The sequence below is a fragment of the Oncorhynchus masou genome, chromosome 29 (assembly GCF_036934945.1).
Source record: "Oncorhynchus masou masou isolate Uvic2021 chromosome 29, UVic_Omas_1.1, whole genome shotgun sequence".
Taxonomy (NCBI): domain Eukaryota; kingdom Metazoa; phylum Chordata; class Actinopteri; order Salmoniformes; family Salmonidae; genus Oncorhynchus; species Oncorhynchus masou.
In genome coordinates, this window is record NC_088240.1 from 54,640,020 (window position 1) to 54,660,832 (window position 20,813).

General features: G+C 42.6%; 1 protein-coding gene and 1 non-coding gene across 2 annotated transcripts in view; one reads left to right on the forward strand and one right to left on the reverse strand.

Moving 5' to 3' along the window:
• The window catches only part of LOC135520023 (ER membrane protein complex subunit 2), a 67,746-nt gene extending 51,739 nt beyond the window's left edge, over positions 1 to 16,007 (reverse strand). Inside the window, exons 1-2 of the mRNA XM_064945331.1 lie at positions 15,900 to 16,007; positions 12,453 to 12,566 (exon numbers count right to left, since the gene is read on the reverse strand). Coding sequence (XP_064801403.1) covers positions 12,453 to 12,566; positions 15,900 to 15,939 — 154 coding nt within the window. The 5' untranslated portion in view covers positions 15,940 to 16,007. The remainder of the gene's footprint in view (positions 1 to 12,452; positions 12,567 to 15,899) is intronic.
• Positions 5,505 to 5,580, forward strand: trnaa-ugc (transfer RNA alanine (anticodon UGC)). The gene has a single exon. It is a non-coding gene; the product is annotated as a tRNA-Ala (tRNA).
• Positions 16,008 to 20,813: the final 4,806 nt, after the last annotated feature.

Below are 20,813 nucleotides of genomic sequence, written 5' to 3' on the forward strand. Positions count from 1 at the left end.
TACCAAGACCTGGCCGTCCCTCTAAACTTTCAGCTCATACAAGGAGAAGACTGATCAGAGATGCAGCCAAGAGGCCCATGATCACTCTGGATGAACTGCACAGATCTACAGCTGAGGTGGGAGACTCTGTCCATATGACAACAATCAGTCGTATATTGCACAAATCTGGCCTTTATGGAAGAGTGGCAAGAAGAAAGCCATTTCTTAAAGATATCCATAAAAAGTGTTGTTTAAAGTTTGCCACAAGCCACCTGGGAGACACACCAAACATGTGGAAGAAGGTGCTCTGGTCAGATGAAACCAAAATTGAACTTTTTGGCAACAATGCAAAACGTTATGTTTGGCGTAAAAGCAACACAGCTCATCACCCTGAACACACCCTATCCCCACTGTCAAACATGGTGGTGGCAGCATCATGGTTTGGGCCTGCTTTTCTTCAGCAGGGACAGGGAAGATGGTTAAAATTGATGGGAAGATGGATGGAGCCAAATACAGGACCATTCTGGAAGAAAACCTGATGGAGTCTGCAAAAGACCTGAGACTGGGACGGAGATTTGTCTTCCAACAAGACAATGATCCAAAACATAAAGCAAAATCTACAATGGAATGGTTCAAAAATAAACATATCCAGGTGTTAGAATGGCCAAGTCAAAGTCCAGACCTGAATCCAATCGAGAATCTGTGGAAAGAACTGAAAACTGCTGTTCACAAATGCTCTCCATCCAATCTCACTGAGCTCGAGCTGTTTTGCAAGGAGGAATGGGAAAAAATTTCAGTCTCTCGATGTGCAAAACTGATAGAGACATACCCCAAGCGACTTACAGCTGTATTCGCAGCAAAAGGTGGCGCTACAAAGTATTAACTTAAGGGGGCTGAATAATTTTGCACGCCCAATTTTTCAGTTTTTGATTTGTTAAAAAAGTTTGAAATATCCAATAAATGTCATTCCACTTCATGATTGTGTCCCACTTGTTGTAGATTCTTCACAAAAAAATGCAGTTTTATATCTTTATGTTTGAAGCCTGAAATGTGGCAAAAGGTCGCAAAGTTCAAGGGGGCCGAATACTTTCGCAAGGCACTGTAGCTGGCTAACTTATTGATCCTGCTTTGTAGTATACCGCTCTGTTCTAACATTGTCTTAAGTGACTATTTGTTATTATAACCCAAACGATCATGGCAGTAACACCAAAAGGAGTCCAGCTTTAAAAGATACTAGCCTATACTGTTTGCCTTTTGAGGTGGGAATATATTATTTTGGATTTTAAAAAGTCTTCAGGCTACACTAGTGCCTTCACAAATTAATCATAACCTTTGAATTATTCCACATTTTGTTGTGTTACTGCATGAATTCAAAATGGATTAAATATTTTTTTTTCCTTATCCATCTATTGTACGCACAATACCCCATAAAGATATTTACATTAGTGTTCACACCCCCGAGTCAATACTTTGTAGAATCACCTTTGGCAGAGATTACAGCTATGAGTATGTCTGGGTAAGTCTCTAAGAGATTTCCACACCTGGATTTCTCAAAATTGGCTAATTATTATTTTCAAAAATCTTCAAGCTCTGTCAAATTGGTTGTTGATCATTGCTCGACAACACTTTTCAGATCTTGCCATAGATTTCCAAGTAGTTTTAAGTCAAAACTGCAACTCGGTCACTCAGGAACATTCACTGCCTTCTTGGTAAGCAACGCCAGTGTAGATTTGGCCAAGTGTTTAAGGTTATTATCCTGCTGAAAAGGTGAATTCATCTCCCAGTGTTTGGTGGAAAGCAGACTGTGCCAGGTTTTGATCTAGGATTTTGCCTGTGCTTAGCTCCATTCTGTTTATTTTTCTCTCCTGAAAAACTCCCCAGGCCTTAAAAAGCATTCCCATAACGTGATGCAGCCACCACTATGCTTGAAAATATGGAGTGTTACTCGGTTATGTGTTGTATTGCATTTGCCCCCAACATAACACTTTGTATTCAGGATATAAAGTTAATTTCTTTGCCACATTTTTTGCAGTGTTACTTTAGTGCCCTGTTGCAAACAGGATGCATGTTTTGGAATATTTTTTTATTCTGTACAGGCTTCATTTTTTCACTTTGGCAATTAGGTTAGTATTGTGGTGTAAATACAATGTAAAAATCCCTGAGCGGTTTAATTCCTCTCCGGCGACTGAGTTAAGAAGGATGCCTGTATTTTTGTAGTGACTGGGTGTATTGATACAATATCCAAAGTTGAATTAATAACTCCAACATGCTCAAATGGATAATCAATATCTACTTAAAAATGTTTTACCCTTCTATCAATAGGTGCCCTTCTTTGGGGAGGCAAAGAAAACCATGGCCTTTGTGATTGAATCTGTGTTTGAAATACACTGTTTGACTGAGGGACCTTACAGATAGTGTGTGGGGTAGTGGTGCTGTTTGTTCAATAACCCATCCACAACCGCCCGACTATGATAAAGTGAAAATCTGAGGCCCATACCCAACGCTAAACCGCAAATATAGAAAATGCAATAGGCTACAGTCAGACAGTAGAACAAATTTGACAGGGGTTGCAGAATTTTGTTTTGCCTGATTTAGACATGTTTCTGCTTATAATTTCCGACATTTTGGAGGGCTATTTGTTAGTCAACTTGTCTATAATAAGATACATGTAGCTTCTCTTTTGTCATTATATGTTGCCTTAGAAGACTAAATAAACCTTGGCTCAACAGAATAATGTAATAGATCGATAGAATACTGTTGTCAACTAGATTGAATGCTTCAAAGTTCTCTTTGTCATTCGCGGAGCAAAGACTTTTACGGACGGGGGACATAATACAATAACGCAAAAAACTAAATACAATAACCCCAAAAAATGTCCAAAATGACATCAGTTTGACCGGTAAGGAAAAAGAAAGCTGTGAAAACGACCTAAGGTGTTTCTGATAAGATTTCAGTTCAGCTTCGATGCATATTTTAGGTGGTTGAAATACTATCAGCTTTTATGATAAAGACATACCATCTTAGCATTGCATTCTCTCAAGATGTAGAAAGAAAGAAATCACATCTCACTCCTGTGCCCAAGTTCAAATGTTGCCAACATTTGGTATATCATTTTACTGCAAGAAATGATTAATTCTGCAAGAGTTATAAATAAGGCTGTGTGAGAGGTTATAGATCTACAGTCAGTGTCCAGATTTCAGTTTCCATTCAACACATCTAAACAGTGGGCAGTTCTTGACATGCCATAGGCCTATTTAAAGTCCCGTCTTGTGACTCTCACAACACAACATAGCTGGCACTGCTATCATCCTCTTACCACATCACCAAATCTTTTCCAAACATTACATTTCTAGCCATCCATTTTCTTAATCTTATTTTAAAATATCATGTTAAACACTATTATTGCACACAGAGTGAGTCCATGCAACTTACAGTGCCAAGAAAAAGTATGTGAAACCTTCGTAATTACCCGGATTTATGCATAAATTGGTCATTGAATTTGATCTGATCTTAATCTAAGTCAAAACAATTGACAAACACAGTGTGTTTAAACTAATAACACGCAAATGATTATAGGTTGGAAAAAGAATGTGAACCCCTAGGCTAATGGCTTCTCCAAAAGCTAATTGGAGTCACAAGTCGGCTAACTTGGAGTCCAATCAATGAGATGAGATTGGAGATGTTGGTAGAGCTGTCCTGCCCTATAAAAACTCACAAAATTTGAGTTTTCAATTCACAAGAAGCATTACCTGATGTAAAACCATGCCTCGAACAAAAGAGATCTCAGAAGATCTAAGATTAAGAATTTTGACTTGCAAGCTGGAAAGGGTTACAAAAGTATCTCTAAAAGCCTTGATGTTCATCAGTCCATGGTAAGGCAAATTGTCTATAAATGGAGAATGTTCAACACTGTTGATACTCTCCTTAGGAGTGGCCATCCTGCAAAGATGACTGCAAGAGCACAACACAGAATGCTCAATGAGGTTAAGAAGAATCCTAGTTTCAGCAAAAGACTTACAGAAGTCTCTGGAACATGCTAACATCTCTGTTGACAAGTCTACAATACGTAAAACACTAAACAAGAATGGTTTCATGGAAGGACACCACAGGGGCGGCAGGGAAGCCTAGTGGTTAGAGCGTTGGACTACCAACCGGAAGGTTGCAAGTTCAAACCCCCGAGCTGACAAGGTACAAATCTGTCGTTCTGACCCTGAACAGGGACGACATTGAAAATAAGAAAAAGAAGCCACTGCTGTCCAAAAATAAAAAACATTGCTGCACATCTGAAGTTCGCAAAAGTGCACATGGATGTTCCACAGTGCTACTGGCAACATTCTGTGGACAGATGAAACTAAAGTAGAATTGTTTGGAGGAACACAACACTATGTATGGAGAGAAAAAAAGGCACAGCACACCATGGTGGAGGGAGCATCATGGTTTGGGGCTGATTTGCTGCCATCGACAAAAAAATAAAATAAAGGCTATCTGTCCTCCAATTAACGCTCAACAGAAGTTGGGTGATGCAACAGTACAACAACACAAAACACAGAAGTAAAACAACAGAATGGCTTCAAAAGACAAAAATATGCCTTCTAGAGTGGCCCAGTCAGAGTCCTGACCTCAACCCGTTTGAGATATTGTGGCATGACCTCAAGAGAGTGGTTCACACCAGACATCCCAAGAATATTGCTGAACTGAAACAATTTTGGAAAGAGGAATGGTCCACAGTTTCTCCAGACCGTTGTGCAAGTCTGATCTGCAACTACAGAAAATGTTTGGTTGAGGTTACTGCTGACAAAGGAGGGTCAACCTGTTATTAAATCTAAGGGTTCACATACTTTTCCCACCCTGCACTGTGAATGTTTACACGGTGTGTTCAATAAAGACATGAAAACATATAACTGTTTGTGTGTTATTAGTTTAAGCAGACTGTGTTTGTCTATTGTTGTGACTTAAATGAAGATAAGATCAGATTGTATGACCAATTTATGCAGAAATTCAGGTAATTCCAAAGGGTTCACATACTTTTCCTTGCAACTGTATGTGACTTTTTAAAAATGTATTATTATATTTCACCTTTATTTAACCAGGTAGACCAGATGAGACAAGTTCTCATTTACAACTGCATCCTGGCCAAGATAAAGCCTAGCAGTGCGATGCAAACAACAACAGCATTGCACATCAAATAAACAAAACGCACAGTCAATAACACAATAGAAAAAAATCTATATACAGTGTGCGCAAATGAGGTAAGATTAGGGAGGTAGTAAGGCAATAAATAGGCCGTAGTGGCGAAGCAATTACAATTTAGCAATTAAATACTGGAGTGATAGTGATAGATGTGATAGATGTACAGAAGATGAATGTGCAAGTAGATACTGGGGTGCAAAGGAGAAAAAAAACAATATGGGGATGAGGTAGTTGGATGGGCTATGTACAAGTGCAATGATCTATGAGCTGCTCTGACAGCTGATGCTTAAAGTTAGTGAGGGAGATATGAGTCCCCAGCTTAAGGGGGGACTTGGGGTCCTGTGTGGCTCAGTCGGTAGAGCATGGCGCTTGCAACGCCAAGCGTCGTGGGTTCGATTCCCGCTAGGACCACCCATATGTAAAAGTAGTGGCCCCAGCCGACTTGTAAGTCGCTTTGGACAAAAGCGTCTGCTAAATGGGATATATTATTAATATATTATTAAGTGATTTTTGCTATTCATTCCGGTCATTGGCAGCAGAGAATTGGAAGGAAAGGCGGCCAAAGGAGGAATAGGCTTTGGTGGTAAACAGTGAAATATACCTGCTGGAGCGCGTGCTATGGGTGGATGCTGCTATGGTAACCAGTGAGCTGAGATAAGGAGGGCTTTACCCAGCAGAAACTTGTAGATGACCTGGAGCCAGTGGGTTTGGCGATGAGTATGAAGTGAGGGCCAGCCAACGAGAGCGTACAGGTCGCAGTGGTGGGTAGTATATGGGGCTTTGGTGACAACACTGATGGCACAGTGATAGACTGCATCCAATTTTCTGAGTAGAGTGTTGGAGGCCATTTTGTAAATGATATCGCCGAAGTCAAGGATAGGAAGGATAGTCAGTTTTATGAGGGTATGTTTGGCGGCATGAGTGAAGGAGGCTTTGTCGCGAAATGGGAAGCCGATTTGAGATTTAATTTTGGATTGGAGATGCTTAATAATGTGAGTCTGGAAGGAGAGTTTACCAGACACCTAGGTATTTGTAGCTGTCCACATATTCTAAGTCAGGACCGCCCAGAGTAGTGATGCTGGACAGGAGGGCAGGTGCAGGCAGCGATCGGTTGAAGAGTATGCATTTAGTTTTACGGTGGGATTCGATATGGTTGGGGATCTGTTTGTTAAGTTGGCTTTCGAAGACCTTAGAAAAGGCAGGGTAGAATAGATATTGGTCTGTAACAGTTTGGTCTAGAGTGTCTCCCCATTTGACGAGGGGGATGACCGCAGCAGCTTTCCAATCTTTGGGGATCTCAGACCATACGAAAGAGAGGTTAAACAGGCTAGTAATAGGGGTTGCAACAATTGCAGTGGATAACTTTAGAAAGAGAGGGTCCAGATTGTCTAGCCCAGCTGATTTGTAGGGGTCCAGATTTTGCAACTCTTTTAGAACATCAGCTATTAGCTGGATTTGGGTGAAGGAGAAATGGGGGAGGTCTGGGCAAGTTGCTGTGGGGGGTACAGGGCTGTTGACCGGGGTATGGGTAGCCAGGTAGAAAGCATGGCCAGCCGTGGAAAGATGCTTACTTAAATTCTCAATTATCGTGGATTTATCAGTGGTGACAGTGTTTACTAGCCTCAGTGCAGTGGGCAGCTGGGAGGAGGTTCTCTTATTCACCATGGACTTCACAGTGTCCCAGAACTTTTTGGAGATTGTGCTACGGGATGCAATTTTTTTTTGAAAAAGCTAGCCTTTGCTTTCCTGCCTGTGTATATTGGTTCCTAACTTCCCTGAAAAGTTGCATATCGCAGGGGCTATTCGATGCTAATGCAGTACACCACAGGATGTTTTTGTGCTGGTCAAGGGCAGTGAGGTCTGGAGTGAACCAAGGGCTATATTTGTTCCTGGTTCTATATTTTTTTAAATGGGCATGCTTATTTAAGGGTGCCCTTGTTTACAGATTTGGGGTTGTACTTGGAAGGTTCATTGATAATTTGTATGAGATTGAGGGCATCTAGCTTGGATAGTATAACGGCCGGGGTGTTAAGCATGTCCCAGTTTAGGTCACCTAACCGTATGAGCTCTGAAGATAGATGGGGGGCAATAAATTCACATATGGTGTCCAGGGCACAGCATATGGTGTCCAAGGCACAGTCTATAACAAGCGGCAACGGTGAGAGACTTGTTTCTGGAAAGGTGAATTTTTAGAAGCAGAAGCTCGAATTGTTTGGGCACAGACCTGGATATTATGACAGAACTCTGCAGGTTAACTCCGCCCCCTTTGGCAGTTCTATCTTGTCGGAAAATGTTATAGTTAGGGATGGAAATTTCAGGATTTTCAGTGGCCTTCCTAAGCAAAGCATTGAGTAAAACAAACTTAGGGAGGAGGCTTCTAATGTTAACATGCATGAAACCAAGGCTTTTACAGTTACAGAAGTCAACAAATGAGAGCGCCTGGGGAGTAGGAGTGGAGCTAGGCACTGCGGGTCCTGGATTAACCTCTACATCACCAGAGGAACAGAGGAGAAGTAGGTTAAGGGTACGGCTAAAGGCTATGAGACCAGGCTATTTAGACCAGGTGAGGTCACCACGTGTGGGAGGTGAAACAAAAGGGCTAGCTAAGGCATATTGAGCAGGGCTGGAGGCTCTACAGTCAAATAAGACAATAATCACTAACCAAAACAGCAATGGACGAGACAGGCATGCGTAGCCGAGTGATCATAGGGACCAGTGGGAAGCTCGGCGAGCTGGAGACATGGCGATTCAGACAGCTAGCAGGCTGGGGCTAGCAGAAGAGCCTTAGGGGGACGTCGCGATGGAAGAAAACTGTTGTAGCCCCTTCGGACGATTACACCGGCACACCAGAATTGTTGGATCTACAGGGCTCCGTGTAGGCAGTAAAAGGGTCCAGGTCAATTGGCAAAATAGGTATTGTAGCCCAAGAAAATGGCTTCAGCTAACAGTCCGATATGCTCTAGACAGCTAGCGGGCGCAGCTAGCGGATGGGTCTTCAGGGGACGTCGCAACGGAGGAGCCTGTTGAAACCCCTCGGGCGGATTACGTCGGTAGACCAGTCGTGATGGAATTGGCGGGGCTCCGTGTCGGAAGTAAAAGGGGTCCAGGCCAATTGACAAAATATGTATTGTAGCCCAAGGAGTGGCTGACGGACCTCTTCAGCTAACCAGGAGATTGGCCAAGCATGGGGCAAGTTCCAGGCTCACTGGTGCTTGCTTTGGGACAGAGATGTTAGAGCCAGGGGATAGCCACTGGCTTACTGACTACTAGCTAGTTAGCTGGCTAGCTGCTGTTGGGGTTTCTGGTTATAAAGTATAGAAAATAGCAGATCCATACCATAATGGGTGAGGCATGTTGCAGGAGAGTATGTTGAAACTGAGGTTAAAAATATATGGGGGGGAGGGGCAGTGTCAGGTTTCCAAGGCCAGTACTAGGAACCCAAAGTGCCAGAGCAAGACACGTTACCCCTGCTCCAAAAAGAGTTACAAGAAAAAGTGCAAAACTCCAACACCGTCGATGAAAACAGTGGCAGGCCTGATCACCGACGACAAGACAGCCTCTAGGGAGGTCAGACACCTGGCAGTGTGGTGCCAGGACAAAAACCTCTCCCTCAACAGCCGCAAGACAAAGGAGCTGATCATGGACTACAGGAAATGGAGGGCCGACCACACCACCATTCACATCGATGGTGCTGTAGCGGAGCGGGTCGAGAGCTTAAAGTTCCTCTGTGTCCACATCACTAAGGGTCTATCATGGTCCACACAAACCAACACAGTCGTGAACAGGGCAGGGCTACGCCTCTTCCCCCTCAGGAGGTTGAAAATATATTCATAAAGTTCTACAGCTGGACCATTGAGAGCATCTTGACTGGCTGCATCACAGCTTGGTATGGCAACTGCTTGTCATCCGATCGCAAAGCAGTACAGAGGGTAGTGGGTATGACCCAGTACATCACTGGGACTGAGCTCACTGCCATCCAGGACCTCTATACCAGGTGGTGTAAGTGGAAGGCCCTAAATATTGTCCAAGATTCCGGAGATTCTATATTACCGCACGGCAAGCAGTACTGATGCACCAAGTCTGGAACCAACAGGACCCTGAACAGCTTCTACACCTAAGCCATAAGACAAATATAAATATACTGAACATAAATATACACAAAACATGTAAAGTTTCATGAGCTGAAATAAAAGCTCCCAGAAATGTTCCATACACACAAAAGCTTATTTCTTCAAATGTGTTTATGTTAATAAACATTTCTCCTTTGCCAAGATAATTCATCCACCTGACAGGTGTGGCATATCGAGAAGCAGATTGAACAGCAAGATCATTACACAGGTGCACCTTGTGCTTGGGGAAAATAAAAGGTCACTCTAAAATGTGCAGTTTTGTCACACAACGCCACAGATGTCTCAAGTTGAGGGAGTTCGTCCGACCAGCCTCACAACAGCGTGTAACCACGCCAGCCCATGACCTCAACATCGGACGTATTTACCTGCAGGATTGTCTGAGGGGGGGGGGGGGGTTGCTGAGGAGTATTTTTGTCTGTAATAAAGCCCTTTTGTGGTGAAAAACTCAGGCCGATTGGCTTGGCCTGGCCCACCCATGGCTGGTCTCTCTGACAGAGCTCCAGAGTCCCTCTGTGGAGATGGGAGAACTTTGCAAAAAGTCAACCATCTCTGCAGCATTCCACCAATCAGACCTTTATGGTAGAGTGGCCAGGAGGAAGCCAGTCCTTAGTAAAAGGCACATGACAGCTCGCTTGGAGTTTGCCAAAAGGCACCTAAAGACTCTCAGACCATGAGAAACCAGATTCTCTGATCTGATGAATCCAAGATCGAAGTCTTTTGCTTGAATGCTAAGCATCACGTCTGGAGGAAACCTGGCAGGGACTAGTCAGGATCGAGGGAAAGATGAACGAAGCAAAGTACAGAGAGAGAGATCCTTGATGAAAACCTGCTCCAAAGCGCTCAGGACCTTAGACTGGGGCGAAGGTTCATCTTCCAACAGGAAAACAACCCTAAGAACACATCCAAAAAAATGCAGGAGTGGCTTCGGGACAAGTCTCTGAATGTCCTTGAGTGGCCCAACCAGGGCCCAGACTTGAACCCTGATTAAACATCTCTGGAAAGACCTGACAGAGCTTGAGAGGATCTGCAGAGAAGAATGGGAGACACTCCACAAATACAGGTGTGGCAAGCTTGTAGCATCATAACCAAAAAGACTTGATGCTGTATCGCTGCCAAAGGTGCTTCAACAAAGTACTGAGTGAAGGGTCTGCAAACTTATGTAAATGTTGTATTTCAGTTTTTAATAAATCAGCCAAAAATTTGAAAAAACAGTTTTCCCTTTGTCATTATGCGGTATTGTATGTAGATTGATGAGGTAAAAAAAAAAAAAGTGGAAACAGTCAAGGGATAACTGAATACTTTCCAAAGTCACTCACTCACTCACTCACTCACTCACTCACTCACTCACTCACTCACTCACTCACTCACTCACTCACTCACTCACTCACTCACTCACCACTCACCACTCACTCACTCACTCACTCACTCACTGACTGACTGACCGACCTGACTGACTGACTGACCGACTGACTGACTGACTGACTGACTGACTGACTGACTGACTGACCGACTGACTGACTGACTGACTGACTGACTGACTGACTGACTGACTGACTGACTGACTGACTGACTGACTGACTGACTGACTGACTGACTGACTGACTGACTGACTGACTGACTGACTGACTGACTGACTGACTGACTGACTGACTGACTGACTGACTGACTGACTGACTGACTGACTGACTGACTGACTGACTGACTGACTGACTGACTGACTGACTGACTGACTGACTGACTGACTGACTGACTGACTGACTGACTGACTGACTGACTGACTGACTGACTGACTGACTGACTGACTGACTGACTGACTGACTGACTGACTGACTGACTGACTGACTGACTGACTGACTGACTGACTGACTGACTGACTGACTGACTGACTGACTGACTGACTGACTGACTGACTGACTGACTGACTGACTGACTGACTGACTGACTGACTGACTGACTGACTGACTGACTGACTGACTGACTGACTGACTGACTGACAGACTGACTGACTGACTGACTGACTGACTGACTGACTGACTGACTGACTGACTGACTGACTGACTGACTGACTGACTGACTGACTGACTGACTGACTGACTGACTGACTGACTGACTGACTGTGACTGACTGACTGACTGACTGACTGACTGACTGACTGACTGACTGACTGACTGTGTATGTATGTATGTATGTATGTATGTATGGTACCAGTCAAAAGTTTGAACACACCTACTCATTCAAGGTTTTTCTGTATTTTTTATATTTTCTACATTGTAGAATAATAGTGAAGACATCAAAACTATGAAATAGCACATATGGAATCATGTCGAAACCAAAAAAAGTGTTAAACAAATCCAAATATATTATATATTTTAGATTTTTCAATGCTATTCAATTAACAGGTGTGACTTGTTAAATGTTGGGACTCTTTTTTTGACCAATCAAAAACAATGCATACATTATATGACCTCTTGAGTGGACAGTCTCCCATTGGACTACCAGTGAAAAGGGTGTAAAATGAACAGAAAGGTGTTAACAAGTGTATGGTCGCTCTCCTTCTAAGTAACATGTATTCAATGTCTTCGCAGCATAACACAGGCCTAATCATATCTCCAGCGGTATCCTTATGAGCGCAGGTTGGTTCCCTGTTATTCTATGCCTGTACAAAGGAAGTCGGTACTCCTTGATTCCACACTGAATTAATTCACCATTGGGAGAACCAGTCATTTTCTAAGAGATTGATGCCCTTCCATGCTTTCATGAGCAGAGCACTGTGACAAGACCAAATCAGTCATAGGCCTACTGTACAACCTGTTCTAGCAATCATGTTGCAGAGAAACTACAAACCATAGCAGTCCATATAAAATCTAGATTGGAGTATTTGCATGTTTTCTGCCAGACTGAGAATACAGTATATTAATTCATGTCCCCTTCTGCCTCAAAGTTGACATCCTTCATATTATAATGCTACTTTTTCTTCAATTAATAAAATAAATCAAGAATGAAACCAAATTGACAAATAAAGTCCTTGGCTCCCAAACATCTTGTGATGGATGGCTAGTGTTGTGGATCATTGTGTACAAACAGATTCTGCCTACGACAGCAGCACTAGAAATTGGTCTGATGTGAATCTTGATTGAATACATATGTACTTACTGTCATCTCCAAGTTTGGATGCATGCTCATTTATCAATTCTTCACCAACATCCACGATTTGCTCACTGTTTCTGTGGTTATCCTCCCTCCACTTCCGCAGCTTGTCTCTCATTTCTGTGAACACAATTATCAAAACATTCCAATTATCAAAACTTGCTAAATAGCACAACAGTAGTGGATGGTAATGATCCTGAACCAGCAGCCCTCTAATCGAGTAGGCAGTTCAATGCACACTTTTTCTGGTTATTGGTCCAACTCTCTAAAATCTGGGCTACCTACTGGTTCCTGACATACAGTGCCTTCAGAAAGTGTTCACACCCCTTTCTCCACATTTTGTTGTGTGGAATTAAAATGGATTTGTCATTTGTCTAACCCTAATATATCTTGATTACATAAGTATTCAACCCCCTGAGTCAATACATATTAGAATTACATTTGGCAGCAATTACAGGTGTGAGTCTTTCTGGGTAAGTCTCTAGAGCTTTGCACACCTGGATTGTACAATTAGTTTGGCTGAGATAATGGATGGGCTGGACATGCCAGGAGAGGAGTTTGGATTGGTCTGCCATGTAGCATGCGTCTGTCTAAAACGTGAGCTGTTTAGTATGTGATGACAGTCCTTTCTACAGTGACGTTTTTGAAAGATATAACATTAGCCATCGAGAACTACAAAAGTTTTGCTACTTTTCTCAACATCATTGATGTTTTAGCAGGCGCTACCAATTTAGCAGGCGCTATCGACAAATCAGTTGGACAAAGTAATGGGCTACTTCCTGTACACGCCACAGTGACTTGACACAACGCTGGCCAGACAAGGGGTGTGCTCGTAAACTCACTCTGGCTAAGTACTCCGACAGAATAACTGATGAATTTACGAACGCTCAACACTCGTTGAATATTGCCGGAATAAGTAAACCTTCCTAAAAAACAACAACATTGAATTGTTGCCAGCAGCACAGTTAGTCACCAACGCTCTGGATAACATGAAAACAGCCTAACCAGGTCTGCTAGGGCGAGTAAAATTGTCTGAGTGAGATTCTCTCTCATTTGTGTCCGGAAGTAGTCGATGTTAGCTTGGGCTTGACTGCCGTTGTAAGGACAGAACGCTCGGACCAACCCTACTGAACAAACCCTCTGAATTTACGAATGGACAATCTGACAACGCTCTGAATTTACAAATGCCCAGAGGTCACTCTGGCACTCCATATTGAATTTACGAACACACCCAAGATGTAGCTACAAACAAAACTTAGTTAAATGGTTCCAGTCTGCCGTGAAGCGTTCATCCATGTATACAGTTAACCCACTTCACTGTACCATTTATCAACTTTCAAAGCAGAAGAACTTTCCCATTGTTCCTCAACTGCAGTGTATGATATACCATTTTCTAGCTCGGAGTCTACTTTAGTCAATGTAAAAAACACAATTTCAAATTTTGCTACACATTGACCGAATCGAGGCGATCGGTCACATATTTGGCCTTAGATTTTGCCTGTGCTTAAGCTCCATTCTGTTTCTCTAACACCCATAACATGATGCAGCCACCACTATGCTTGAAAGTATGGGGAGTGGTACTCAGTAATCTGTTGTATTGGATTTGCCTCAAACATAACACTTCATATTCAGGACAAGAAGTTAATTGCTTTGCCAAAAGTTTTGCAGTATAACTTTAGTGCCTTGTTAAAAACAGGATGCATGTTTTGGAATCATTTTATTCTGTATAGGCTTCCTTTTCACTCTGTCAATTAGCTTAGTGTTGTGGAGTAATTACAGTGTTGTTGATCCATCCTCAGTGTTCTTTCACAGCCATTAAACTCTGTTTTAAAAAGTCACCACTTGCCTCACGGTGAGCGGTTTCCTTTCCCTCCAGGAACGGAGTTAGGAAGGATGCCTGTGTCTTTGTAGTGACTGGGTGTACTGATACACGACTCAGAAGTGTAATAAATTCACCATGCTCAAAAGATATTCAATGTCTGCTTTTTTCTCTTTTTACCCATCAATCAATAGGTCCCGTTCTTTGCCCCCTATTCTATTTATTTAAGTGTTATCGGTGGATGTGATAAACAAAATGTGTTGCATGGCGGTGTGCTTAGGGTCGTTGTCTTGTTGGAAGGTGAACCGTCTCTCCCTATTCTGAGGTCCTGACTGCTTTGGAGCAGATTTTCATCAAGGATCTCTCTGTACTTTGCTACGTTCATCTTTGCCTAGATCCTGACTAGTCTCCCAGTTTCTGCCGCTGCAAAACATCCCCAAAGCATCATGCTTCCACCACCATGCTTCACCATAGAGATGGTGCCAGCTTTCCTCCAGACATGACACTTGGCATTCAGACCAAAGAGTTCAATATTAGTTTCATCAGACCAGAGAATCTTGTTTCTCATGGTCTGAGAGTCCTTTAGGAGCCTTCTAGCAAACTCAAGCGGGCTGTCATGTGCCTTTTATTGACAGGTGTGTGCCTTTCCAAATCATGTCCAATCAATTGAATTTACCACAGGTGGACTCCCAAGTTGTATTAACGTCAAGGCTGATCAATGGACACAGGATGCACCTGAGCTCAATTTCAAGTCTCATAGCAAAGGGTCTGAATACTTATGTAAATAAGGTATTTATGTTATTTTTAAATTTACTAACATTTCTAAACGTGTTTTCACTTTGCCATTATGGGGTATTGAGTGTAGATTGCTGAGGAATTTGTTTTATTTGATCAATTTCAGAATAAAGCTGTAACATAACAAAATGTGGAAAAGGTCAAGGGGTCTGAATACTTTCCGATTTGGACACTTAAACGGTATTTTTGCATTGTGCTATTTATCAATGTCTTGTCAACAGGAAACAGCATCCTTTTAAATGTCAGTTTTAGTAATTCAATTACATTTACAACATTAACGGCCAATGGTATTGTACAAAACTAATCAGTTAACTGTTGCGACCAAAAACGTGCTGTGATTTATTTTGATGTTAGACAAGAAATCACCTCAACAAACGGGTTTTCCCTGCCTATTAGTAGTATCCATTGCAAGACCGTGTATTTTAGCAAGCCAGCTCGAGGCAGAGCGACAGACGGCTAGCTAACTTCGTTACAATCAGATGACAGGCGTAAGGTACTTAAACTGGCTAGCTAGTTTGGCCTGCAGTGTATCCTTACAAACTCACACATGCTGTGGACTGTTAGCTACGACAACAAAAACAGATTAATCCATTCTTAACGTTAGCTAGTTAACTTCGAAATAAGAAATCCAGGCAGAAATAATGTGCTAGCTAAGTGGCTCTCGTGTTAGCCAGCCGAATTTGCTAGCGAACAAGTCAGCAGCTGGCGTGATGAGATGGCACATACGCAGCTACATCCGCCGAACGACGGCTGAAATGCACTACGTCGAATTAGACAAGGATTTAGCAACATACCGTCGTTCATACAGTACATTAAAACGTTTAATCGTCTGTGTTTACCTTCCCAGGTTACGTCGTACATTTCTGACACCGACGCCATCGCTCTTGGCAGCACAGGTTTAACGTCATTGAATTGGGTGTGGTTTGTCTCTGCTGACCCTTTTGAGCACCGAGTAGTGTCACCACAAGTGACAAGCTCGACAATAGTCAAACATGTTTTTGAGACATGTTCAATGTCTTTTGTTCATTTCTATGGACTTAAATATTTCTGCTGCTTCCGTAGTTTCCCCCCCTGCTATTAACATGAGTGTAATACAAATGGACAAAGACTCCAGCGGTACCGGGAGCATCAAGTCGAGGTCCAAGAGGCTAAACAGCTTCTACCCCCAAGCCATAAGACTCCTAATCAAATGGCTACCCAGACTATTTTCATTCAATTATGATTGAGTGGTGGGGCGTAAACTGTCGATTTTTTTATTGACATGAGAAGATTCATGGAAGTCAAATAATTTATGATTAACGGGAATGGTAAGAGAGGTAAGGACAAAATGTTACTTTAGCATGGCTTGCTCAAAGGCTGTGATTTTAATTGAGCAGGCAAAGCTATCGTGGATGTTCACTTTGAGGCAGTTGTTCAATCATTGGGGTAATTGAATCCTACTATCTAATGCATAGATTGCTTAAATTTAACAATTGACACTCAGAGCAGACCACAGTTTAAACACCTGCAAAATCTCACTTTAAGAGGATCATAACAGACTGGTTAGCATAAGAGTTATGACAGCACTAGATGTGGGACAAGATGTAAACAAAAGCAATGCATGCACCCTTTCCTCCATCACACCCAGGTATTAAATCTGACAATGCTGATTTACACACTGTTTCCAGTTATTATTAATGTAACTGGGCCTAAAATTACCCTGTTTCAACCCACCACAAAACAGGGCTTGAACCGTAACGCTAGCCCTCTCCAGAGGTTTAGGTCTCCGAGCTCTGCAATGCTGCTCACACTAAATGTATATTAATCTTACACCTAGCTTTCACGAGGCCTGGTTAGATTTGTGGTTGTTACCGGGGAGGGCTGGAAAGGGGTCAGAGATGCTGTATAGTCTCACGCTTAGTTTTGTAATTCATTTTCTTCTGAGGTAGGTTAAGCAGAATGTCAGCAGTAGAAGACTTGTGTGTTGAAAGCACATTTGAGATGCTGTGTTGTCCCTTTCTTGTCTTGATTTCCCTCTCAAGGGGCCTCTGACTGTCCCACGTCTCTGACTTTGTAAGTTACACGCCACACTCCACTACCACATTACACACTTGTTGAGGTGGACTCAGCAGAAACTCACTTACAGAAACATTTCAGAATCCTGATGTCATCCCTAGTACCGCTCACTGCACTGTAGATACTTTGTTAATGTTCTATTGTCTGAGGTCAACAGGACTGTTTTTTTTTTTACAGGACACTGCCATTGTAAAAAGGCAGAGCATGGTCATTATTGGGCAAGTACAAGTGTACAAGAGGACTATAAAATGTCATCATCTCTGTCAGGGATACAAAAAATAACATTATGTGCGGTTGAACTTACGTTCAGCTCAAACGATCCGTGGACTTGTAATTTTCAAGTCTGCACATGGCAGTCAGTTGATATGTGGTCGGGTTTTTGCTGGAAACCAAAATGCAGAGGCGACCACATTAAAACAAGCAAACACTGTCCTTCAGGGTAAAGGGCTTTCCCTTCTCTGCCAGGGTGCTGTTAAAGGCCAGGGCCCTGCTCTCTTCCCGACCTGCACCAACGACCAGAAAAGACAGTGGGGCCAGACTCAGAGGACGACGCCATGATGGTAAAGGCCCTCTGTACCATGTACAGATTTAACAAGCTGTCTTTAACGTTGTCAGCATGAGATGCAGCTGTATCTGGAGTGAAACAAAGTAGTGAAAGAAAAAGAAAAAAACATCTCAACATACGGCTGCTGTTTACCTTGGAGAGGGTCAAGCTAGAATGTCCCGATGAGGAGAGATCAATAGCAACCGTCCTTTTATTTCTTATTCTTAACTGTATTTTTTTTTTAAACTGTATTTTTTTAAACTGCATTTTTGTTTGGGACTTGTAAGTAAGAAATGTATTCGGCGCGTGTGACTAATAAACACGGGAAACTGTTGAGTGTGAAAAACCCAGCAGCGTTGCAGTTCTTGACTCAAACCGGTGTGCCTGGCACCTATTACCATACCCTGTTCAAAGGCACTTAAATATTCTGTCTTGCCCATTCACCCACTGAATGGCACACACACAATCCATGTCTCAATTGTCTCAAGGCTAAAAATCCTTCTTTAACCTGCCTCCTCCCCTTAGTCTACACTGATTGAAGTGGATGTAACAAGTGGCATTAATAAGGGATCATAGCTTTCACCTGGTTAGTCTATGTCATGGAAAGAGCAGATGTTCATAATGTTTTGTCCACTGTATATAGTCTCTTTTCCTTGTCTTCAAAAATACAGGCTTACAGTAGAAACACTGCACAGGCATTATATTTTGATTTCTGACAGAAGCAATCAGAGTTGGCAATCACTAAAATGAACAGTTACGAATGAACAGTGCTCTGCGGTTTTGAAACAGTTCCTGTTAGTTTCCAGCCTTTTCTTTCTTTTTCACCGGTGTTATACGGTTGCGGAAAATGAAGACAGATGCAATTAGCAACAATGTTTGGGCTGAACCCTCTGGAGCCAGCTGTGCTGTGTCTGCTTTGAAAGCTGACTACAACCCCTGTCTGACCAAGTTGCTTTCAGCTCACCGCGAATCACTCTACAGATGACTTCAGCACACGTTGCCTCTGATGATCTCCTCTCCGTAGCACCCTTTCACCTTACCCTTAGACTGCGTGAGAGGCCCAGAGCGGGAACGCTGTGGCCCATCACAGTTTAGCTACCTCACTCTCTCACTCACTCTCCCTAGGTTTCAATGCCAAGAACAATATTCAGCTCAATGTCAGCCCCCGCACAAGTAATTGACATTACTCACACAGTTAGAAGCTCAGGATGAATGGCTCCCCTGACACCTAGTGTAGTAGCGTGATTGCTCATAGTGGAGTAGTGTATTACCACATGCAGTACATGATGTGTTGCTGGATTGGATTAATGTCCACCGTTCTTTCTCATTAAATTCATTTTAAACAAGTTTAACATCACCAGGCAAGAGAATAATCTTAAAAGACTCATTCTCCATGTGTGTTCAGATGTGTTCACCCACAAGTAACCCACTGCAATTTAGGCATGCATGAAATGTCCCATCAAGATATGGGTTGATTTTAGAGGTACAAGATCAACTAAATCCCTAATTAAGTATGAGCCTTGAAGCTGAATTCAGATTTCCTTGACTTCATCCTAGTAGTTGAGCAGTCTATTCAACAATAGTGTGTGAGAAATGTTTGATATTTCAATGCCAACCTTTATTTTTTTTAAAGGTACTTGATATGATGCTGCAACATGGAACATTATTTCTTCTGTATCTGTTACTGTAATCTTTATGAAAGGATACAGATTCAGTCTTTGAATTTTGACTTCTCGCGCACATATGATACGCCACACAGTGACCAATCTGTCATCTACTGTAGAGAGCCTCTTTAATGTTTGGATGTTGATTTCCTCGTTTAACTTTATACTGGCACTGATTAAGATCAGGAAAAAAAGGTTTACTCTTGAGTAGAGCCTACATTTGAGTATCCTTTAAGAGCTACCCTCACAGATGGTGGCCCTTCTCAGTAACTGTATCCGGAGCCGTAGTGGTCTGACCTTTAGCCCAAAGCTATTGCTACAGCTTGAAACATGGAACACTTCTACATCCTCCCGGGGGTCAGAGTTGAGGTTTACCATTTAGAGGAGTTATGGCCCTTTTCACTCTCATAATTACTTTCCTCCAATTGTTTTGAGACTGGTTTTCTTCTGAGCCTTCAACTAAGTTACATAAATACATGCAACTGCAATCATTCCAGAAATTCAGAATCCAGATGAAGAAGTATAAATGAATCCCATCCCAACTTCGGCAGAAGCCATTGCTAAATAGTATGTTCGTGGAGTTATTGGATTTCACATTTCTTTTCCAGTAAGAATGTCCATGACCACACATTTGGAGATAACACGGCATTCCCTGTAATGTCATGTTTTCAGAGAAAATTGCAGAGGGGAAATCAAGCTATGCATATCATGAGGAGTTAGCATGGGAACAGAGTTTAGTGAGGTACTGTAGAGTTGGGGCCGAGCAAGTCAAATATTCTCTCTCTTTTTCTGAGTGGATAATATTACTGAGGTGTACCAACTACAGGATTCCAGCATCACATGAACATACATCCTTACAACACACACACAGCTTCTCCTCTGTCTTTCCTAAGACATGATATGACACGTGGCCACGTGAGGATTCTCCGGGGTTAGAAAAGTATTTACATGTTACTCTTGGTGTAAAAAGTGGACATGTGCTGTGCAGATGCTCTGCCATGCTTGGTGCAACCGGGTGCCTTTTGCCTGAGAGTTTGTATTGTTTTCTAGCCCCCTGGCTCGGTCGATAACCCCGATCCCACTGCCATCGAATCGGACGCCGATGTCAGCATTGGGCTCTGGATCAGGAGTGTGGGCTGCTGATTTATAACCTGACACAGACCGCGCGCGAGGTGATGCATATCTAAAAGAATAACTGAGACACTGGCATTCAGATTGAGAGGAGATGCTTGGCTTTGCAACATCCAGCGCAGAGACATCTGTCTTCAGATTGTTTTAATTTATTTTTTTGATAGATATTAGAGAGAAGAGAGGCTGGTGGTGGGGGTCTTTGGCACTGTCTGCCTTCATCCCTCTCTTGGAATCGTTGACTGAGGACGTTTTCAGAGAACTACAGAGCTGAGGTTTTTCATGGAATCCCTAGCTTATCACTATTGGCCCTTTAAGTTGATCCAGTTAGGAAAAGCTGAAAAGTATTTATCCTCTGAAAG